The sequence below is a fragment of the Pleurodeles waltl genome, chromosome 6, assembly GCF_031143425.1.
Source record: "Pleurodeles waltl isolate 20211129_DDA chromosome 6, aPleWal1.hap1.20221129, whole genome shotgun sequence".
Classification (NCBI taxonomy): domain Eukaryota; kingdom Metazoa; phylum Chordata; class Amphibia; order Caudata; family Salamandridae; genus Pleurodeles; species Pleurodeles waltl.
The window spans coordinates 112,978,992-113,003,886 of NC_090445.1; the positions used below are offsets into that span (position 1 = coordinate 112,978,992).

The 24,895-nt window shown below is 45.3% G+C and overlaps 1 protein-coding gene across 3 annotated transcripts in view; it reads right to left on the bottom strand.

The window, feature by feature from the left end:
- MLLT6 (MLLT6, PHD finger containing) overlaps positions 1–24,895 on the bottom strand; it is a 396,940-nt gene that overhangs the window by 138,362 nt on the left and 233,683 nt on the right. For 2 of the 3 annotated variants that reach the window (XM_069237484.1, XM_069237483.1), the window contains exon 8: positions 14,302–14,400. The exons of the other annotated variant lie outside the window; for it this stretch is intronic. In XM_069237484.1, the coding sequence (XP_069093585.1) occupies positions 14,302–14,400 (99 nt within the window). The remainder of the gene's footprint in view (positions 1–14,301; positions 14,401–24,895) is intronic. 3 annotated transcript variants of the gene reach the window in all.

A 24,895-nucleotide genomic window follows, 5' to 3' on the forward strand; every position in this document is an offset into this window, starting at 1 on the left:
AGGTCAGATGTTGCATCAAACTGTGTTACGTGACCGGCAGATCATGATTTAGAGGACCTGTGGCTTTACGGCATGGTGAAACTAGATCTGCACATCTGCTGAATGGTGCAACAAGAGCTGCAGCTCCACCACACTGTGCAACAATCCTGCAGTCCATCACATGATACAACAAGTTAATTTCTACCTCAGACAAAAGCGCTGCTGCTCGTCTATGCTTTGCTGTTCCTACGCCTAAGAGGTAAAATGTATGAAGGAGAACAGTTGCAGGGATAATCAAAAGGCTGTTACCAATAACGGAGGTAATGATTCATAATCATCACAGAGGGAATGGAGCAGCTGAGCTCAAGCAGGTGAAAGATATTGGAGCACAGCTCAATGGAGCTGAACATGGAAGTATGTATTATGCTGCCTGGGCGGCTAGGTGCCACAAGATGACAGCTGCAGTTTAACTTCGCGCCAGTGTGGGGGCCCCAAGTCCGGCACAACCTGGGCAGCCTTGAGTGGTATCCGACTGCAGGATCTAGCAGAATGCTGCCAGTGCCAACCCACGGGAGCCCAAAAGGCCTGACTGGCGGGGCCAGGGAGCACCAATGACAGTGGGTGCAGGAAGCGCGCAGGCCTTGATTGCTGCAGCGGCCAGGCCCGAAGAGTCCCTTCCTACTGGGACCCGTGGATGAGTGAATGGCAGTGATTGGACCCTCCCCTATCGAAATAGCGATGGCATGATTCACCCGAAGCAAGTGGTACCACCCCACGAAGAAACTCAAGTCCTCCATGAGGCAGACGTCGGGCATGCCACGGACTGGCTGCACATGGGTCTACCTCCAGCACCCCATCACCTGCGTAGGTGCAGTGTGAGAGAATCTCAACTCTTGCCACTGCAGATGATCTCCAGAACCAGCTTTGACTTGCTTAATAGAAGGTTCTTATGTTGCTTCTTCTGACACGTCAAGAACAAGCATGGCCTCTATTATATCCTCTTTCATCACTTCTCAGACAGCTGAGGACATAGTTTGATTAATTATCATGCATTAGTCCATAACCAGGGACCTGTTGGGTTCACTCTAACATTATGCTGGTCTGGTTCCTTTTATGACTGCTGGGTTCCCCCAACCCCTGTGTCTCACCATGCGGACCATAATGACCTCCTCGCTAGCACTGGGGAAAGCACAGCAGGCCGTGCGTAACTGAAGCTTCAGCTTCATGGCCCATGCTCTGCCTTTTTTTCTCCATGCCAAGTCACTGCAATAAGTGGGTAGGCTAACACTTGTGACCTGGAATACCAGAGTAATGAGGAACATAAGGAAGCAATATTCTACGCATCAGTATCTCAAGAGACTGGGGCACACATTGTGCTTTTGGAGGAGACACATCTCGCTAAGGGTGAGGTTTCCAGATTTCAAAAGCGCTAGTGTGGTCAATGTTATGGCATTTCTCTTCTCGGTTTACAATCTATTGCTGTGGAGGCGGACCTAGTTATGTCCTTGTAGACAGAGAGTTTTGGTGGTGCTAGGGTGTGTTTATCTGACAAACACCAGTCAATCACAATTTTTCGAACTTATGGAGGGGATTTCAGTTGTATCATAGACACAGCTCCTTAACAATCACACCACCCCTCCCTGCACCTTACCTATCGCAGCAGATCGCCCACTGGCTCCTATCTAACAGCTGGAGTGCTCTTCATACTGGTGTTAGGGAATACTCCTTCTATTACCTACCTTACCCCACAAGACCTCAATGTCTGGTTAGATTGCTTCCTATGTCACCCAGCCACGCAATTGTTAGTCGCAGATGCGGAGTACCTGGGTTAGACCCTCCCTGATCACAAGCCCCTCCTATTAAGATCCACCTCGGTGAGGAGGTGGTCAGGGGTCTATACTCTGCCGCCCCCTACTTGGCGGCTAATGCGCTGAAGGACTAGGTGTTCCAAATGACCCACACCACTATCAGAAACTACAAAGCCGAAAGCAGCAATACCGCCTACACAAGCTTAGTAGAATGGGAAACATTGAAAACTGAGGGGCATTGCATACATAGAATCTTTGCAGCAGGGAGTATGTTGCACCTTGAGTTGGAACAACTGGAGGTCGCAATGCAGGGTCTGGAGAGAGCTGCAGTTGAGTGTGACGATGGCTGTCATGCCTTCTTGAGGTGTGTGCAAGTGCCATGCTCGTTCACTTGAGTCACTGCAGTGTTTTGGTTATAAAGCATACAAGCCAAGTTCCTGCAGAAAGAGGCAAGCTGGATCGTCTACTGGTGTGGCTCCTCAGGAGTGAACTGGCTAATGTACCCATGACCACTATAAGCATCACCCCTGACTCTATAACTCACGCTCAAGAGACAATCAACAGGGCATTCTGCACATACTACCAAGCGCCATTTAGCCCCACGCAGGACACGAGCAGGCACATGCACAGGGCATTTCTCTATGCGGTCATGCTTCCAACTGTAGCAGCAGAGTAGAGGCACACGTTAAACGCCCCAATAACAGAATAGGAGATCAGTTGCACCACATGCGACTTCCCCACATGTAAAACCCTGGAGATTGGCGGCCTACCAATCAAGTTTTTATGAAACGTATGCAGCCCTTCTGACCCCGAAGTTGGTCGAATTGTACACTTCAGTACTGGCCTCCGACATTCTACTCTACTCTATGCATCAGGCGCTATTAGTTTCCCTTCTGAAATCAGGACAAGATCATCTAGAGGTCACCTCCTACAGGCCGATAGCTATGACGGGAAGTGATTACAAAATTCTTAGCAATTACTGGCGACACGTCTGCTAGAACACACTGCTACATTAATCCACAAAGACCAAAATCGCTTCATACCTAGCAGATCTACATCTCTCAATCTATGTAGGCTGCACCGACTTCTTGAAGACACTCCGTCAGAATTGCACCACTTTGCTTCCTTAGTCTTAGACCTTGAAAAGGCCTTCGATATGCGGAACTGGGACTGTATGTTGGCAGTACTACAGTACATGGGAAAGGGTGGTAAGATATTTCTTCTGATTAAACTCTTGTACACAAGGCCGATGGCTGGGATAAAAACTGTCCAGTTGATCTCCACCCCTTTTTTCGACGGGCCAGTGTACATGCAAGGGGTGTCCACTCTTGCAGCTGCTTTTTGCATTGACAATATTGCCACTGGTGCACATTCTATGTCAGTCTGGACCAACCTGGTGTGTGCCTCTCTGGGGTGAAATGCATGCAGTATCACAGACTATGTTCTTCTTGATGTCAAGGACATAGGAAAAGGAGTAGATAACATGGCTCGCACCTTAAGCGCCTTCAAGGCAGCCTAAGGCTAGGGGGTGAATTGGTCTGTTCACTACACTCCCGACTGTTCGGCTCATGCAGTAACTATCGACACTCATCATATCTATTGGGAGGCCCACACATTCTGCTTCCTGGGTTGCAATATAAATCGTGCTCCACGCGATCTCCTTGACGGTAATTTGATAAGAGCAATCTTCTCCCTTTGTCCTCAAATTGCCTTTTGGTGCTCACTTCTGATCTGAAAGATAGTGATGATACGGAGACTACTTTATCATTTTGTAAATTTGCCGGTCCCTGTGTCTCACAGCGCTTCCCGCTTATTAGATGGAATGCTAGGACCACGATCTGGAATAATGGGAGATGCTCAGTTGCCCTAGCCAAGCTGTAACTGACCACAGAGAGGGGGACTTGGAGCTCTGAAATATTAGCATTACTTTCTGGCAGCGCAGCTCCAATGGCCAGCTCGCCGGCTTGCAGGTCACAATTTGACATATATGTCCGCAGTGATAAGAAGCAACACATTACACAGTACCTGGAGCTCTTTCTCCTGAGGTCACTATTACCTGCCACTCCAAACGACCTGTCTATAACGGCTACCGGCGTCCCTCTCCAGGTATGTCACCTTATGTGCCAGAGATTCCCTTGAGTTCCATATATGACTTCCATACAGCTGTGAGTCAGAAGGGAATAGAAACATGGGACTCAATGGGGACAGGCACGCTCGGGAACTCGATCCAGGAAGGGAACCTGATCCTAGTTGAGCTACTGTTGAAGCTAACAGGCCTCTCAGCGGAACAGTTCTTGACGCACAGGTGCCTTGTCATCGAATTGGAGCAACTCTGGGGCGTAACAGCCTCTGAGCCTGCTAGACACCCACTTACTCAGACACCTTAGGCTCTGGGAGAAGGCGATTCTCTTGGATAGCAAAAGCGATACCAGACAAGACAGTAGATCCTTTAGCAACTCTCTGGCAGAGATTTAGTTTAGTTTTACAGTTTTATAAAGCACGTAGCTACCTTAGGGCATCCCAGCGCTGACGATACGTGACAACAGCTGAGGTGAAAAAAGCGGTAGAACCGAAGTTAGCTACAGAGGTAGGAACTTGATCTGGGGAACCCCTTGACATCCAAAGAATGGGACAGATTGCTCATATATCCGTGGAAGATCTTGCGTAATGCACACTTTCATATAAATACAACACAAGACCCTACACAGAGCTTATCAGACACAGGACAGATGCCATAAATTCTACCCCACAGCATTATCGAACTGCCCCTGTTGTCACACCTCTCAAGCAGATATCATGCATATGTTTTGGGACTGTCCAATCATGCACAATTTTTGAGACGGGGTTTGCATGGTTCTCACGAGAACCACAGGTCAACAGGACCCAGAAACAGGTAGACTGCTGTCTTCTGGGCCTTTACAGGTGACAGAGGGCACGGGGTTCAACCAACTGGTTTATCGGCCTGGGCACAAAATTGCAATCAGATGGAAAGCCTTGTTCCTCACAGAGGTTTCATAAAGGACGTATACTGTAGTCCATTGGGCTGAGGTGCAGTCCATAATATTGCGACAAAAGAAGACGCATGGCCTATGCAAGGCCCCACAGCCACAGCCTGGGATGACATTTCAAAATGACCCTGACAATGACACTCACCCGCCATAGCCAGGTCTGTCACTACGTCGCAAACTTAGGACACGCCATCCTTGTAATATGCCCCTCCCCTTGCACTACAGTCACAATAAGATCAGATACCAAACACCTACTGTGCCTCCTGCAGACACTACACTAATACCCCTGAAACACCCAAGATATAGGGCCAGGCTCTTCATTGATGTTGGTTACCTTTCTTCTTTTTTTAATCATCTAGAGAAGTGGTCTCCAAACTTTCTACTGCCGCGCCCCCTCCAGTTGCAAAAATAAAAATAATTGGGCCCCCATCAGGATTTATTTCAAATTATTTTATAAAGATGGCAATGTTTAAATATGTCTAGACCTATTTAAACATTGCAGTTCAGTGCTGTTACCTTTAAAAAAATGCAATAACATGCTTCTGCTTAAAACAAAGGCCTGTTTCTGTGTAATGTTGCTTCTGGCCAGAGTCTGGAGCCCAAATGTAATGTAACTGAGAGAAAGGGAAAAGATCTGATCAACCACGATTCCCCTGAGGAGTCTATCTTGTCATGGCCCGGTTGCCACAATCATCCCTGCTCCTGGGTGGAGATGAGACGCTGCTAGTTAGCCGGAAAACCCGTATTAGGCCGACAGGCGTCACATGGTGTGGAATTGTACTAAGTCTATGCAATTCTGCCGCCCGAATCCAGTAGCCTCATTAGGATAATGAGAACCTACGCGACATGGCACCACCAACGTTTGATCAGACACTAATTTTCGGATACTCCTAAGTATCTCAGTCTCACTAAAGGTTAAAGACACCTCAATAATATATACAGAGTCGTCCGTGGTATTGAGGATTTCCTTCCTCAGCTAAATCGGTAGTACCTATCTAAAGCTGTAGGTTGTTCAAGTTTGAACCTTAAAAGGATAAATCCCTAGTTGATGTCCTTATCTCTGAACAAACATTTTACCATCAACATGGCGAACCCGCAACGGGTAGTAATTGTTGTAAATATGTGACTGCCCCTTACTGCACACTTATTAGCAAATAGCCTAACGGCCCAGGGGGGTCCAGTCACATTTGTTGTTGAGGCTCATCCAGCCTACAGAACAGAATGTTTTTATTCTTGGGTCAACTTTCCAGGAGTAGATGGGAACACAAATACATTTCATCATTATACACCTGCAGGCATACCTGCACAATACAGAACCTATGCATATTTAGAAATACCTTTATCTTTTCATGACCATAATGATTGGCTTGATGACGCCCTGCCACATACAATATTACACGTTAGGTCAGGTCCTCTGAGCAATGATGGCCCGACCTGACCTCTATTGGCCACATATACACCACACCATGTTGCAGCAACCTTAGCGGTAGCTTAGGTCCGCCTCTTATATATAGAGCTCACTGGAAGTACAGTTGGCAATGCAAACACTAAATACTAACCCGGCACGTGCTGCCCCAGCCAGGGAGTGGCTTTATATGGATTACGCTGCCTCAGTATTTTGTGTTCCGACATTTATTTGCAGCAGCCGCGTGTTTAAGAGAAGGGCTTTGGGCACTGGCATGTTTTTATTCACAAATTAAGCACTGTCCCTACATTAGATAATTGCAACACATGGGGCAAGGTATTTGCCACACTCTATACTAACGCACACGGTATACTAACACTTGCCAATCTTCCAGAGGTGTTAAAACAAAATCTAGATGAATACGGGGCTTCCCCTGTCCTGGATTTGGGGATGCAATTAATGGGCAATGTTGCCACTGTGGCTTCAATCATATTAAGTAACCTTCAAGGGGAAGCACTTGCACTAGCAGTGCGCATGCGGCTCTGGGATGTTCCTCTACAGGATCAAGATCGTGAACTGCAAAAGATTATCCCTGAGACCTACTCTAATATTGGTCGAGATTGTTTGGGGCCAGACCAATTAAACCACAATTACAAGGTAGATCTAATACAGATTCTGCTAAGCAAGCACCTGAAGGTTCTAAAAAGCACTGTGAAAAAAAAAAACACCTAAAAAAGAAAGGGGATAATCTCTGCATTCGGAGACCCCGCAGAATAGATATAATCTTAGAAACAGAGATAATAAAAAAGAAAACGCTTGACAGATACCAATATACTGATACACGCCAATCTTGTTTCTTTCAGGACTCACTGGAAAAACGCAGTAAGGGAGGTGGGCGGTCAGAGCAGCCAACAGAGTATGTGAAACCGAGGAAGGACTCACAACGCTCGTCTGAAGTTTCTGATAAGAAAGAAAATAAACTTCCCCAACAAAAACCCCAGTTCAAAAAGAAAAAGGTGGCATCAGTTGCAATACGACATGCCACTCAGGAAGAGGACCTTACTGAAGAACAGAAAGTGGCAGTGAAGCAGATGTCACAATAGTTCGCCGGGATCTTCAAGAGCATCTGGAGGTGAAAGCAACTAATGACTTCTTACAAGTTGAGACTGAGGACATGCGTGTCTCCACGCCCGACAGGGTATATAAAGTAACTATACAGTTAGAGGGAGACACTGAACGCACAATCAACGCAATCTTTTGGGATTGCGTCATCACCATTTATGAGATTTTACTGGCTGAAAAAGATTGGCCACCAGAATTTGTCTGTGATCTCCCTAATGGAGAAGAGATTATTGAAAAATCCTTCTTGCCCCTTGTTCCCAGAAAGCTCATTGAACTACACGCCATTGATTGGGCAGTGACGCAGGCACCTGCGTTATACCGCAACCGCGTAGGGTGGGATAAAGATTCCCCCATTACGTAATACCTTCAGCCATACATTCAATATTTTCAAGTACTTTCGGGAGATTTACGATTACTTTGGTTATAACAGGTGGTATTTTGCTGTAGCTACTTTTTCTGCACAGTGGCTGTCCTTTCACAGGAAAGAGGACTGAAAGTGTTTCCACCAGCGCAATTGTGTCGTGAACTCATGATGCAGTATTTCGGAGCACCACTCCTGGAACAACTGGAGTGCGTCTGGTCCCTGTCATTCTGGCCAGTTTTGGATTGTGTGCAGCCCATGTTTCAATGCCTATGGTGCCTTTTTGAATGTGCACTGGAAATCTGTCTTTCTAAGCAATGCTTACTTTCATTGGACGCTGATCTGCTGATGTTCTTGATGAGGGCTCATTACCAGACATGTGTCTTGAGTGAACCCGTCTATGAGTTACCCTTTGCGGACACTGCGACTCTTAATTCAACATTGGGCACAACGCAGAATGCTGCTGCCTCAGCTGGAGCTCAGGCTTTGGAACACGAGTGCTCTATGGTTTTCCTTGGAAACGATTTGGATATTTTACCACCTGCCAAAGTAGAACATTTCCTGGCTTGGATTGCCCCGGATACAATTGGCGACTTCCAAAATGACACTGACCCCTGAATTTGGCCTTCTTTGACACCACTATTGAATTTTTAAATTGTCCTTTTTAATTCCTGCTTAAGTGTCTTTTAGCTTGTCACTGTTGACGTTTATGTTTATATGTTTTTATTGATAGGATTTTATTAGGCTTTATTTCTTTTAAGCTTTGAAACCACCTTTGAACCGGCAAGTGGAGGATGTCATATAGCTATTTTAACCATATTTTAGCAAACTACGACTGCCGTTGTGCACTTTGGCCCAGTTACATTTTATTCAGCATTGCTTTTATTTTCTAGCAATAGCCACATTTGCAGCGTTGTTTTATTTCTCTCTATCTAATTGTTCTTTCGCCTGGGAAAGTATTACATTCTCAGTAGGACATTTATTTCACTTTGTACTTTCTACAAGGGTGCAGTCCGATAGGGTTGCCGGCAAAGTGGTAAGCTGTGTCTCCAACATTCACAGAAACATACACACTCATATGTGGGACTATTTCTTAGAATGTCAACGGTTCTTATTATAAAAACACTCCTTTGTCCCATATATGTTAGAGGGAGATTCCAGCCAGATGACCAAGTGTGCATGCTGATTGCCTTGCTACAGCTGCTTGCTCAGACGGCCGAACCCCTGGCCTACATGGGGGACGGTGTCTTTCTAGACTACAGGCTTCCTTGCCAAGGTATGAGGGATGATGCTTTCCCACAGGGACACCTGAAGGGCGTATTAGGCTTATTATGCTGTGCTCAAACATAGCATAGGTAGGAGAACTATATGTCACTCCTAGTGACAGTATTGTGGGATTGTTTTTGTGTTTCACTCTCCTTGTCACACTCTTGCTTTTATTATGTTTTTTCATCCTAGTTATTGCAATACATGCCATTTTATCTAAGATGCAGTTACTTTAATAAACCCTTATTGAACTATATTCTGCCTCTGTTGTCTTTGTGTGTGTGAGACTAATGTAACTGAGAGAAGGGTACGAGATCTGATCAACCACGATTCCTCTGAGGAGTCTTTCTTGTCAGGCGCCCAATTGCCACAATAATCCCTGTGCGTGGGTGGAGAAGAGCTGCTGCTAGTTAGCTGGAAAACCAGGATTAGGGCGACAGGGGTCACATGGTGTGGAACTGTACTAATTACCCCACAATCTATGCGATTCTGCCGCCTGAATCCAATACCCTCACTAGGATAATGAGAATCTACGCTACAAGGTCACAGTGAGCAACAAAATGTGCAGATTCCAGTGGATAACCAAACACTACTCGTTAGGAAAAAATCATAGGAAAGCGTCACTCCCTACAGTTCTAAAAGCAATTCAGTGCTAATGGTGACCTGAAACGTACCTACAACTTAGCTTTTAACTACCTATTTGAGCGAATTAAATATCACTGCAGACTAGTGAATGTTATTTAACTACTTACATAGTTAGCAGCACAGGACTACAATAATGTGCATCTGCCTGAAATATACAGGGAGTGCAGAATTATTAGGCAAGTTGTATTTTTGAGGATTAATTTTATTATTGAACAACAACCATGTTCTCAATGAACCCAAAAAACTCATTAATATCAAAGCTGAATATTTTTGGAAGTAGTTTTTAGTTTGTTTTTAGTTTTAGCTATGTTAGGGGGATATCTGTGTGTGCAGGTGACTATTACTGTGCATAATTATTAGGCAACTTAACAAAAAACAAATATATACCCATTTCAATTATTTATTATTACCAGTGAAACCAATATAACATCTCAACATTCACAAATATACATTTCTGACATTCAAAAACAAAACAAAAACAAATCAGTGACCAATATAGCCACCTTTCTTTGCAAGGACACTCAAAAGCCTGCCATCCATGGATTCTGTCAGTGTTTTGATCTGTTCACCATCAACATTGCGTGCAGCAGCAACCACGGCCTCCCAGACACTGTTCAGAGAGGTGTACTGTTTTCCCTCCTTGTAAATCTCACATTTGATGATGGACCACAGGTTCTCAATGGGGTTCAGATCAGGTGAACAAGGAGGCCATGTCATTAGATCTCCTTCTTTTATACCCTTTCTTGCCAGCCACGCTGTGGAGTACTTGGACGCGTGTGATGGAGCATTGTCCTGCATGAAAATCATGTTTTTCTTGAAGGATGCAGACTTCTTCCTGTACCACTGCTTGAAGAAGGTGTCTTCCAGGAACTGGCAGTAGGACTGGGAGTTGAGCTTGACCCCATCCTCAACCCGAAAAGGCCCCACAAGCTCATCTTTGATGATACCAGCCCAAACCAGTACTCCACCTCCACCTTGCTGGCGTCTGAGTCGGACTGGAGCTCTCTGCCCTTTACCAATCCAGCCACGGGCCCATCCATCTGGCCCATCAAGACTCACTCTCATTTCATCAGTCCATAAAACCTTAGAAAAATCAGTCTTGAGATATTTCTTGGCCCAGTCTTGACGTTTCAGCTTGTGTGTCTTGTTCAGTGGTGGTCGTCTTTCAGCCTTTCTTACCTTGGCCAGGTCTCTGAGTATTGCACACCTTGTGCTTTTGGGCACTCCAGTGATGTTGCAGCTCTGAAATATGGCCAAACTGGTGGCAAGTGGCATCGTGGCAGCTGCACGCTTGACTTTTCTCAGTTCATGGGCAGTTGTTTTGCGCCTTGGTTTTTCCACACGCTTCTTGCGACCCTGTTGACTATTTTGAATGAAACGCTTGATTGTTCGATGATCACGCTTCAGAAGCTTTGCAATTTTAAGAGTGCTGCATCCCTCTGCAAGATATCTCACTATTTTTGACTTTTCTGAGCCTGTCAAGTCCTTCTTTTGACCCATTTTGCCAAAGGAAAGGAAGTTGCCTAATAATTATGCACACCTGATATAGGGTGTTGATGTCATTAGACCACACCCCTTCTCATTACAGAGATGCACATCACCTAATATGCTTAATTGGTAGTAGGCTTTTGAGCCTATACAGCTTGGAGTAAGACAACATGCATAAAGAGGATGATATGGTCAAAATACTTATTTGCCTAATAATTTTGCACTCCCTGTAGCTCTTCCAGGGCATCACAAGGTCAATATGCAGTAAGTAGCAACCCAGGTAATATCCCCCTACTTTCCCCTTATTTCACCCAGTCCACGTGCCCCTCGATTCACGCCCTCGTCCTAAATACAGTGTCCTTCACTGTCTCACGCTCACCAACGACCCTGTTCTCACTCATCCCCTTTCTCTTCTCTTCTTTAATACTAACAACTCGGCTAAATTACTTTCCAGATCGTTTTTTTAAACTATTTGTTTTCTCCGGCGCAACAAAGTATGCATTTCCAAATGATAACAAACGAAAGAAATGCTCCTCCTACATGAATACAGAGGTAGAACCCTGTACCAAAGACAATTAAACATACCAAGATTACAGATATGTACAAATCTTTGCAAGGACACTCAAAAGCCTGCCATCCATGGATTCTGTCAGTGTTTTGATCTGTTCACCATCAACATTGCGTGCAGCAGCAACCACGGCCTCCCAGACACTGTTCAGAGAGGTGTACTGTTTTCCCTCCTTGTAAATCTCACATTTGATGATGGACCACAGGTTCTCAATGGGGTTCAGATCAGGTGAACAAGGAGGCCATGTCATTAGATCTCCTTCTTTTATACCCTTTCTTGCCAGCCACGCTGTGGAGTACTTGGACGCGTGTGATGGAGCATTGTCCTGCATGAAAATCATGTTTTTCTTGAAGGATGCAGACTTCTTCCTGTACTACTGCTTGAAGAAGGTGTCTTCCAGGAACTGGCAGTAGGACTGGGAGTTGAGCTTGACCCCATCCTCAACCCGAAAAGGCCCCACAAGCTCATCTTTGATGATACCAGCCCAAACCAGTACTCCACCTCCACCTTGCTGGCGTCTGAGTCGGACTGGAGCTCTCTGCCCTTTACCAATCCAGCCACGGGCCCATCCATCTGGCCCATCAAGACTCACTCTCATTTCATCAGTCCATAAAACCTTAGAAAAATCAGTCTTGAGATATTTCTTGGCCCAGTCTTGACGTTTCAGCTTGTGTGTCTTGTTCAGTGGTGGTCGTCTTTCAGCCTTTCTTACCTTGGCCAGGTCTCTGAGTATTGCACACCTTGTGCTTTTGGGCACTCCAGTGATGTTGCAGCTCTGAAATATGGCCAAACTGGTGGCAAGTGGCATCGTGGCAGCTGCACGCTTGACTTTTCTCAGTTCATGGGCAGTTGTTTTGCGCCTTGGTTTTTCCACACGCTTCTTGCGACCCTGTTGACTATTTTGAATGAAACGCTTGATTGTTCGATGATCACGCTTCAGAAGCTTTGCAATTTTAAGAGTGCTGCATCCCTCTGCAAGATATCTCACTATTTTTGACTTTTCTGAGCCTGTCAAGTCCTTCTTTTGACCCATTTTGCCAAAGGAAAGGAAGTTGCCTAATAATTATGCACACCTAATATAGGGTGTTGATGTCATTAGACCACACCCCTTCTCATTACAGAGATGCACATCACCTAATATGCTTAATTGGTAGTAGGCTTTTGAGCCTATACAGCTTGGAGTAAGACAACATGCATAAAGAGGATGATGTGGTCAAAATACTCATTTGCCTAATAATTCTGCACTCCCTGTAGCTCTTCCAGGGCATCACAAGGTCAATATGCAGTAAGTAGCAACCCAGGTAATATCCCCCTACTTTCCCCTTATTTCACCCAGTCCACGTGCCCCTCGATTCACGCCCTCGTCCTAAATACAGTGTCCTTCACTGTCTCACGCTCACCAACGACCCTGTTCTCACTCATCCCCTTTCTCTTCTCTTCTTTAATACTAACAACTCGGCTAAATTACTTTCCAGATCGTTTTTTAAAACTATTTGTTTTCTCCGGCGCAACAAAGTATGCATTTCCAAATGATAACAAACGAAAGAAATGCTCCTCCTACATGAATACAGAGGTAGAACCCTGTACCAAAGACAATTAAACATACCAAGATTACAGATATGTACAAATCCTTTTAAGTGACCATAAAATGCAACCATAAAATCAGACATAAAGAAAAAAATAAATACAAACTAGCAAAGAAGCGCACAGACCGACACACAGCTACAAATAAAAATATAGAGTCTATATAAACATCACTACAAACGAGTACAGAGATGTGCATGAATTGAGATACACACAGACACGCAGAAACAAACTGCAGATATGTAAAACTATATTTACACATAAAAATCGGTTCAGAATAGGCACAGCACATACAAAACGACAGAAAGCTATTACCCGAGATAGGTGCGCACAAACTGGTTCAGAAGGAACATTACCTGATTCATGTGCACAAAACATCAGAGTGAACATAACCTGAGATGCACAATTACAAACCTGATGACAGGCACACACAAACTTCCAAGGCGTGTACATACCTTTAGGGAGACATACAACCCTGTACAGAGTGCGCATAAGCTGTGATTCGTGCACAGTTGCACAAACTCATACAAAGTGAAAATTCACAGTCACACAAACCTATACTAGGAACATAACTAAAACACATACAGATTTAAGTTAAGACACCCAAACCCGTACAGTGAACATGACTGAGGCACGCACACACTAATCCATAAAGAGTGAACAAAATCAGAGAAATAGGCACATAAATCTCTGCGGAGTGACTATAACATAGCACGCACAAACCAGTACGAGTGAACACAAGGCGAGAAATCCATCCAGAGCGACCATGACTGGACACCACATACACAACTCCACAATGGGTGAACATAACCGTGTGACATGCAAATAATAACAGACAGAGTGAATATGAGCTAACAAGGACACAGACCACCAAGGGAGACGCGTGTAAATGTCCATACATGATGAGATTTGTGAGAAATGTACACATATGAACGTAAACTGAGACACAAATACAACACAGGAGAGAGAGAGAGAAGGACAAAGTGATACACACAGCACAGGAGCTTGGGGGTCTGTGGATGTTTGAATTAAACCCATACACAGATAAATAGAGAAAAAGTCCTCACCTCAGCTGTGGAAATGACAGCAGCAGGGGTGGTGAGGACACCTGGGGACTCTGGTCGCTTCTTGTGCCTTTGCTTTGGTTTCTCCCTGTCCTTTCGATTCTGTATGAAAGGAAAGAAATCTTATTGGCAGCTGATGATAGAATAGCTGCTTATATATCCACTCTATCTGCAATAATTCCAGCCTGACCTTTCCCACCGTGGGCTTACAGATATGGCTAGATGCTGTCTGGCCAGTAAACCTTCTTGACTGGTCGATTACTGTGTAATCGCTACTCTCTTCAGCTCCCACCAAGGACTGTGGCACCATCTAGCCTACGGGCAGTTCTACGGTTCTATAGTTGTTGTTTATATCACTATCTGAGTGCCGAATGGTTTCGTGCTGCTGCACTTCTTCAGGACTAACGAGGAGAGGAAATCCGGAGGGGTCGAGGTGCAAGGCACAGGTGCTCGAGGTACTGCGGCAGTGCTTTTAAATAAATGCTGTGTTTTAAAAAGCACAACTGTGCAGAGCAGGGAGATGCCATAAAGTGTCCTGAAACAACATGAGTGTGGCGGAGGTTGGCAATAAACCTACAATGCCTATAGGGGTGTCCAGGGAATGACAGGCGCAACGTTCCTTGCCAGAGCTCACTCTTCTTCTGACCAGTGGTCCTTGGAGTACATTACCCAATACACCTCACCCTACTCTGAGTGCCAAGTAAATGGACCTGTGCACACTGAAGGGGGAAGGAAGGCATGGAAAGCCGGCAACAGCCACAAACAGGCTGTGCTGGCCAGTTCGAGATGTGGAAGAAACATCTGCAGGTAATCCCTCAGACCTTGGTGTCATGATCTACGCTGCTCCAGTGGCCTGCTACCCCTACTGGTCCTCTGCAGAACTATGTACAGAGACACTAAACTGAGGCCTTTCCTTGTACAGTGGTTGAAACATAAAGGCACTGACACACTCTCAGCCATTATACATAGCTTCTTTTTGACGCATGAGGGAGCGTGTCGTGCAAAATAATGCAAGCAGGGTAGGTATGGAAAACAGGCATCAATGGCTCCAGTCAAGTGTATGGTCATGTGTGTAGCATGCTTAATGCTGCACACACCCCTTGAGGCCCAAGGGTGAATGGCTACAAGGTCTTACCAAGGATACACTGACCTCGGCGACCACAGGGATTGCTAACGAAAAATGAATTCCTTATCACCAAGGCCGTCCCGGGTGTGGCTTCTCCAGCTAGCCTGCACCTTCTGTGTCGTTCCCTGGGGTGGCTTCTCCATCTAGCCTGCACCTCCTGTGTTGTTCCCTGGTGTGGCTTCTCCAGCTAGCCTGCAGCTCCTGTGTCGTTCCCTGGTGTGGCTTCTCCAGCTAGCCTGCAGCTCCCGTGTCGTTCCCTGGTGTGCCTTCTCCAGCTAGCCTGCAGCTCCCGTGTCGTTCCCTGGTGTGGCTTCTCCAGCTAGCCTGCAGCTCCCGTGTCGTTCCCTGGTGTGGCTTCTCCAGCTAGCCTGCAGCTCCCGTGTCGTTCCCTGGTGTGGCTTCTCCAGCTAGCCTGCAGCTCCCGTGTCGTTCGCCGGTGTGACTTCTCCAGCTAGCCTGCAGCTCCCGTGTCGTTCCTTAGGATGCCTTCAGACCTGCTGACAAGGAACAGCAAGTGGCTGCAAGCTTGCTGCACTGAGCAGCATGGCCGTCTCTGACACCATGCCCTTAATGCCAAACATCCTGCCATGGTATGCCTCAGCCTGCGATATCCACAAGCTCTGTTGGCTTCTCTCCTCTACATGCACAGAAAGCCCCTTTGGGAAAGGAGTACAAACTGATGCTGTATTATATGGTGGATGCCATGAGTGCCACCTCTCCCCTGCCCCTGCCAGAATTCAGAAGAACTATTTACTAACAGCGAAGAAGGTGCAATACGTGCTGGGAAACATCATGTCTTACATTTTCAATAGTCAATTGACAGATTTCAGACATGAAATGTAATGCCAAGTGGAAGGCACCCAAATGAAGTGGAAAATATAAAGAACTCTTAGAGTAACTTCACGCTGACCAGGCCCACACAAACAAGTGTCTACACAGAGGAGAACTGCAGATCACAGCTGAACTAATACTGACTGCCAACGTTAGCAGTTTGACCAGAAATGGTTTAACTCGATGTATAGAAAAATCCGACCAGTGCAGTTTTCCATGAAGAGTTGGAGACTTTCTGGCATTCGTTTTGTGCATGTGAAGAGCTCATTTCTGAAGGCGATTATCCAAATTCATAGAATTATATAATTTGTTACATCAATTAAAAATTCTATAAAAATGTGAACACTGCAGAGCCTGGCACACTTAGGAATTATGACCCAGACAGAGTTAATAAAATAAAGGATGTACTTTATCATTACACATTCCTGTCTTCAGCAATGCAACTGTTGACAAAATATAGACTTCGCAGCGATGCAAAAACTCACAGATATTTGAGGCCCTGTGCACAAAAAAGTACACAATAACTCAGAATTCTAAAATATCTTTATTTATTTGTAGTTTTGGCAAGGCATCGAGTGTCGCCCCTCGATCATTTCTCCTTTGTTGTAATGAAGAGGGTAGTCAGTTTAGCGCCGATTAGGGATTCCCAAGCCAAAGATCTAGAAAAACATCTCTCCGGTCTCACAGGTGGACCACAGTCTGGGACAAGGAGACTCACTGGAAAAGGGTTCATGTTGAGGAAGCTCTTCAGTCAGCCATGCACCTTTCAAGTTATAACCATAGACTGCTCAGAAACCTGTAGCTTCCGACAAGCCTATTGGTAAAAGATTTTTTATGTTTATAGTTTTATGCATCATTATTAAAATGCAGAATGTATTTTCACACTTGATTACACATGCAGACACCAGTCAAGCTGAGATCTACTTGTTCATTTCCACTGTCACTGTTTATGATGATTTTGATAAACATTCCCTTGTCCAGTCACAAAACTGCAACTATAACCTCAAGGTCGTTCCACTAGTTCACTGTGCCTATTCATTCATTCATATAACACTCTATTGTTCACGTATCTAGTATGTTCTAGCATCTTTAGAAAGCACTGGCATAGAGGGGGCAGAATAAATTATTACTGTAGTGGGATATTGCTTAAGTGCTAAGGCAAAATGAAGTTTATACATTGATGAAAATATACATTTGCTCATACCAATGTAATTCTGCAGTTTCTGGTAATTTCATATGCAACAATAATATCCAAAACCCAATTTTGGAGGTGAGCCAGAAGATTTGCCTGTTCTACTAGGGATGCTGTTTGTTACTCTCCCAATTTTGCTGCCGACTTGAGACCTAGAATAATTTCTACTTTTGCAGACCTCTGTATTCTCCTTTTCGTTAATGGCATTCATGGCACTGACTCTGTACCGCTTTACTTTTGAAATCCTTTAACTTTCTATTCATTTAGAAATTTTAGAAATCAATTATTGAGTGGGCCCATTATTTACTAGATTGTATTCTGATATTCTGAAGCATTGGGAGGTGCCTTAACACAGGACACATTGCCTCATGAAATTTTGGTTTAACGCTGTCTCCAATCCATAAAAAGTGGCCATCCTGTTTGAGGTGGATTTTGGGATGTCTAGAATTTCGGGGTACCATGAGCACACACTATAAAGGGGCGATGAAGATTGGCAGGCATTAGCTGTAAGTGGCATGGAAAAGGTGGTCCCTTAAGACTAGATATTTATTAGAATGCCCAAATGCTCAGTATCTTCCCTTAAGTGAAGAATCTCCAAACACTTAGATAAATATCTCATTTCAGAACTAAATAAAAATGCCCATCTCACGTTAATTTCTCCATAAGCCAATAACAAGTACATTTCAGTTTAAATACCAACTACTACCTACTACTTTTATCTATTCTATAATCATGATCAAAAAGAGAAAATAAAGCTAAAGAAGCAAAAAAAATGTAATTCTGTGGGCAGATAATGGACCTGGCAGAGAGTGCCCAGGGCAGAGCCCCAGCAAGGTGTGTCCCAGCTAACTACCAGTGTGGTGTCACGGTGGACTGCCGGGGTGACCCTAGTCGGCAACATGAAGAGGCAAAAGCATAATCCTTGGGCTGAAGTGAGGTGAAGGACAGAGGATACAGTATTTCCGTTGATTGCTGCCCCGAGATACATCGGACAGCTGACCACCCCAGATACCGACCCAGGCAGGAGAAGCCCCCAATCACACGTAAACTTCCGGGAGCAGCAGGGTGGCCACAATTGGAAGCAGAAAGCAACATCAGAGTGGGCATCGGAAGGCGATGTGACCAAGAAGGGCGGAGCATATCAAAGGCAGCCCCCAGGCTTCCACTGCTATTGGAGGGGTAGGAGAGATCGAAGCCAGGGGCAAAAGGAGCAGACATGGGCTCTAGTCTAGATGGTGGACACTTTCTAGCAACCTCCTCCCTAGCGAGCTTGAAGTCCCTGAAACTCTATTGTCACATTACGACACTGTTTGCCCCAAGAAGCTAGGGGGGCATCACTATGCTGTTTCTTGGCCCCAAGAGGATAGCTCCCCTGAAGGGAGATTTACTCTGCTCGTAGTCGAGCCACAGTGGACCGTGCCTCAGGACTTCAAGCCTGTTCATAGTTAATAAATCATGACGCCCTGGCAGCCATGGCATCTCATAAGAATAAACAAGTCAAGATCCTCTCCATCTGTAAAATGTTTTACAGTCAAAATAATGACTTGAAAGATGGTGTGTGTGCCTGAAATCAAAGACCCAGCGACAGCTACTCAAACTCAAAAGAGCCTGCCCCTCGATGTGGTAGCACGGATCCATTTCTTAAAACTGAAATGAAGGATAATGGCAGCAGCAAATGCCAACATCTTCAATACAGTTTTGTGGAGAGACAACAGTTTTCCTATAAGGTTTCAGTGGTGTAACGGTTGCCCTCTACCAAAAAACAATGGCACATAGATGGCCATACCCGGTACATCCTTGATAGAGAAACACGCATAGTTTGCACCCCAAGTGAAGCCTGCAAACTGCAGGACTGGGCTAGAATACCAGAGCAGGTTCAAGAAAGAATGGGTGATTTGAGTGAATAAGGCCGGGACCGGGTAATGGAGGAAACCAAAGTCATTGAGCGAGCACCGAAAGCAGCGGAAACTGAGACAAGATGGAAGAGAGGATGACGACAAGCTACTTCAAATGAAGACTCATTTCTGGTGGTAAAAACTTCATTTAGGGAAGGGAACAAGTTTGGGCCCACGGGCCTGCATGTCCTAGTGCGAGACTTTAAGGCCGCACATATACTTAGGGATGGCCACCTCATGTTCGACCAACATGAGGGGGTGCTGGCCGCCTGCCTACCAACTTGCTACTAATCACTTTGTTTTCGATTTTTAAAGGATGCCCTTGTGATGGCCTAGTAGTGTACGAGGAGTAGGGGCTTTAGGAGCAGATCATCATTTATGACCACGCAAGGATCTGATCAGAGAGACTCTTGGGGATGCAGAGATGGTTATTGTCCAATGGGGAATGGAAAGACCTCAGCATTAGCACCAAATGCCAAACAAGTACACCGACCTGGAATTATGACCACTGATTTACACCGGATGACCAATTATGCTGAGAGCTTGATTGTGCCTGCCAATCGCTGAACAGTACTAAAATGGCTTTATGATAAGAATCGTGGGGCTGCCCTGTTTCAGGAATCCCACCTGCTTCGCCACCATGGCATAGACTAAACCCTACAGAATGTGAAAATTAATATTACACACCTCGGTCTTTCAAAAGCATAACTGTGATCTTAAGAAGATCTAGAAACTCAGATCCTTAATCTCAAACATCAATAGAAGGCTAACAATCCTCACAGAAGCTTTAGAGTACTAATTAAAGCACGAGAGAACTAGAACAGTTTCTGATTAGTGAAACAGCCCAGAAAATGCTATCCACAGGCTAAAAATATTAAGATGACAGGCTGCAGGACTACAAATTGCAAGTTATCCAATCCTGTACATGTATCCATACGATGTGCACAGAAACATGGGCGGAATTGAGCTTGACACCTGAAACCTTAAGTACATTCTACGGTTACTACTTGGATCTTTATCGACGTCAGGTGTTAGACAGCAAGAGTAAGAAGCCTATCTGGCATCTTACAGGCCCCTCTATATCGCCTAAAACATAATCCTACAACCTAGATCAGCCTGTCTCATCACTAAAATTGAAGCTGTCAACACAAAGCATTTCCCAGAAGAAAAAAAAAACAGCCCTAATGGATTTTCAATGGCATTCTACAGGGCATTTCAGGCCCTGTCCAATCCACCTCACTTAAGGCTCATATAAGGATGTTCTTTTTGCAGAGGACTTTCTATGCTTCCTAAAGGCATCATCAACTTCGATGCCAGCCCTGGTTGTGGAGATTGAGGTTTTTTTGGAAGCGTCTGGGATCAAAATTACTTATTCTAAATCACTGGAAATTAGAGTGCCCGACCCTGACAATATATCACAACCACATTTACTGTATGAAGGCTTTCAATATACAGTGGGTCTCACACAGTATCTGGGAGTTATGATTCTTAGCCATTGCTCTTCTCACTATGCTTGTAATATTAACTTTATTGGACAGTCAGTTTAAAGTCCTATATTGTTGGGTCCGATTGGAAATCTGTAGGTTTGGTTGCATCAACAGTGTTAAAATGTATTTCCTCCCTCGCTTGCTTTATGTCATCCAGACACTCCCACTACAGTTTCATAGGGCAACACTGGGGGTAACAAGCACTGAGGGTAGCAAAACATGCGCTCTTCAAGCGAGCATTGGCAAAGTCATCAGTTTTGCCTACGAAAGCTATTGGTTTTGGCAATGCTTTGTAGTCGTGTCGTATACCAGCATGGCTGCTGTTCAACACAGCTAAACACATTTTTAAAAAGTGCTATAATGTGATTACTGTTAATGTGCTTTAGAGCTGGCCACGTCATAATGCTTTCTTTTATTTTATTTATTTTTAGTTGTGTGCTTCTTTGAGTGAAAACAAAGGGAGGGAAGATAGGACACAGGGGCGGTGGAGGACAGGAGCGAGAGCATGGGAAAGACCACTGACAAAGGAGGGTGGGCAGGAGAGTCTGAGGGCAAGCAGACGGACAACCAAGGGTATGCAGTAGGGGCTGGAAAGAGAGTGGTGGGAGGGGCAGGTGCAGCCTCAGGTACAATGATTCCAGGGTGGGGGGGGGGCAGGCGCAACCATAAGGATTACCAAGCGTCGTTGGGAGGGGCAGGGGGCATCCACGTGGGCAACTGAGGGTCGGGGCAAGCACACCGACTACACAGATTCGGTAGGAGGGGATGAGGTCAAGCACATAAACAGAGTAATAGGAGGGGTGAGGAGCAAGCACACAGACAGCAGGGGGTGAAAGGGCACCCACACAGACTACGGAGGGTTGGTCGGGGAGGACCAGGGCATCCACACAGATAACAGAGGGTGGAGGCAAGCAAACGGAGGGTCAGTGGGAGGGGCTGGGGCATCTACATAAACAGCGAGTGGGTGGGAGGGGCTGGGGCAAGCAGACAGGCAACAGAGGTTTAGCTGAAGGGACTACTGCTGAGCATACAGACAGCGGGCAGGGGCATTAGCAACTGCATGGACAACAGAAAGTGGGAGAAAGCGGCTGGGGAAAAGCAGACATACAACAGACAGTATCTGGGCGGGGCTAGGGCAAGCACATGGATACCGGATGGGATAGGGCAGGGAATATGGAGAGGGGAGAAGTACACAGGGAGGTAGCTGAAAAACTCGCACACTTTTGTGAAGTGCTTAAACAAGCAGTGGAAGGACACAATAATGCCTCCATGCTCTACAGGAGGGGCAAACACACAAAGAGAAATTTGACAAAGCAACTAAATGAGAGTGGCAATGAAACCAGCCAATGGTAAGGAATACGTGGCCTCTAAGGTAAGAGAATGTCTTGTAAGAGATGGCGCAGGAGCTGTCTTACGTGAGATCTAAAAATCACTATAGAGTGGCCGAGGGTTTTCCAGATGTGTCACAATATATCATGTTGGCACAAATGTGTCTGGAATTGAAGTGGATGAGACATTCAGAGCTAAAGCTGTGGATGAAGGGGGAGGACAGGCACACTCCAATTCCACTCCATTGTATTCCACTCCATTGTATTCTACGGCTATCCACACCAGAGACCTAGTGCATTATGAGTACTCCTCCGATATATTGGGCTGGTCACCATTCCCGCTAAATTCCCCCCCTTTTTTTTTCAACCTAGAAATTCAGGCAGGCTTAATTACCCCATATTCCATATTAGGGAGGAATAACGTCCTCAGACCTAAGGGGATTTTTTTCAACAGGCCGGTATTCTGAACGGGAGTAGAATGTAGTTACCTTTATTACCTCCACCAGACAACTTCAAACTAATCAAGGCATTACAGTGGGCAAGGGTGGTCTTACTGGGGTGAGACAAAGAGGGAAAAGCAGAGAACTGACTCAAATAGGGACTGTGGGCCTTTGCCAGATGAGTTACTCTGTCACAATGGTGAAGGATATCCCGTCCGCCGAAATATAAATCCCGTTATATCCTATGGGGATTATATTTCAGCCGATGGAACATCGATGGAACATCGGAGGAAGAATAAAAGCGTACTTTGCAAAAGGAGGAGTGGGAAGTCATTTGGGTACGTGTCACAAGGGTTTCAATTTGCACCCAATATAAAAAAAAAATCATACAAGATCTTGATCTGTTGGTGCCTGATGCCTGGCATGTTGAGGGATTCGCTGGATTTAACTTCCACTATCTATGGCAGGCCACACAACCCTGATAAAGGTGGTGGTTCTAATAGATTCCTCTTGTATTCTCCTGAATATTCATAACCTGCTCTACTGCCATTTTTCCCTTCTGTGAGAACATTCGTTGTTAAGGTTGCTTTGAGTTGGTAAGCAATCTTGCATCAAGTGGGAGATACTGAACCTTCCAGACAAAGATGGTGGCCTGGAGGCTCCCGACTTGGAATGATATTAATTTGGTACGATAGGCCTTTAAGGCATTATTGGTACCACCCCCTTTCCCCTCCCACCCACATATGATGGTGCAGGCAGACACTGCTTCATCACACCTAGTCTCAGTGTTGCTGTGTACACAAAGTGCTGGGCCGCCTAGGGATACTGATCCGTTGGCATGTACGACTGGCGCTTGGTAGCATCTAGATCAGATACAACACAGCATTCTTTATTCTACCCAATTATTGATGCTGGGAACAGATTCCTTACACTCACTTTAAAGTCCAAAACACACAGTCAGGTATAGAGAACGGGTATGCGGAAGATGGGGAATGTGTTCGTGGAGTGTCAATTTCTTCAGTTAGATATATTTGCAAGCCCAAGCAATAGAACCCAGCTAGATATTTTTCTTTATTTTTGACTACTGGCCACCCTTAAGCTTAAGTACCTTAGATCTTCAGAAGAGCCAAAGCTTTCACTAGTACTGTTGCAAATAACAGCTGATCTAACCACTAGATATGGTGTCTCATCTGTCTAACATGGCGCAGGCAAGAGCATGAAGAGGATCCTGGAAATAAGAGCAAAAGGAGATGCAGACCATTTTCTTACAGTGACGTCTGGTCAGCATACTGCTGTGCCCCAACTACTGAGGTACCCCTCAACTGCAGGCACAGAGCAATACATTACAGATATATCACAGAATGTATCACACACCCAAGACTCTAGTGAACATAAATCAAACAGTTTCCATCCTAGCATTTTCCCCAAATGTTTCCTTTTCAGCGGACATTCCTAAAATGTCATCAGAGCAGCGATCAAACACTGAGTTCAAAAGGTTTCTGGGGAGGAGAAACAGAAGAACAGGGAGGGAAGCCACTGAGTCAGGAGCAAGGAACCGATATTTACAAGTGAGCCATCCAACTGTGAGCTAGGGGCTGACCAACAGTACACTCTAAGCATATGGAAAATGTCACTTACCCAGTGTACATCTGTTCGTGGCATGATACGCTGCAGATTCACATGCTTTGCACATCCTGCCATCTAGTGTTGGGCTCGGAGTGTTACAAGTTGTTTTTTCTTCGAAGAAGTCTTTTCGAGTCACGAGATCGAGGGACTCCTCCCCTTTCGGCTCCATTGCGCATGGGCGTCGACTCCATCTTAAGATTGTTTTCCCCACAGAGGGTGAGGTAGGAGTTGTGTATTATAGTAATAGTGCCCATGCAATGGAGTAAAATGTATGTACATAATGTGGTTTAAAGCAATATATTTATAAATTTACAAATGTTCAAGATCAACTTCAAACGGCTACAGGCTCCCGGGGAGGCGGGTGGGCGCATGTTAATCTGCAGCGTATCATGCCACGAACAGATGTACACTGGATAAGTGACATTTTCCGTTCGATGGCATGTGTAGCTGCAGATACACATGCTTTGCATAGACTAGTAAGCAGTTATCTCCCCAAAAGCGGTGGCTCAGCCTGTCGGAGTTGTTTGATATAAAGTTCGTAGCACTGCTTGTCCTACTGTGGCTTGTTGTGTTGTTAACACATCCACACAGTAATGCTTGGTGAACGTATGAGGCGTAGACCATGTGGCAGCCTTACATATTTCATTCATTGGAATATTTCCTAGAAAGGCC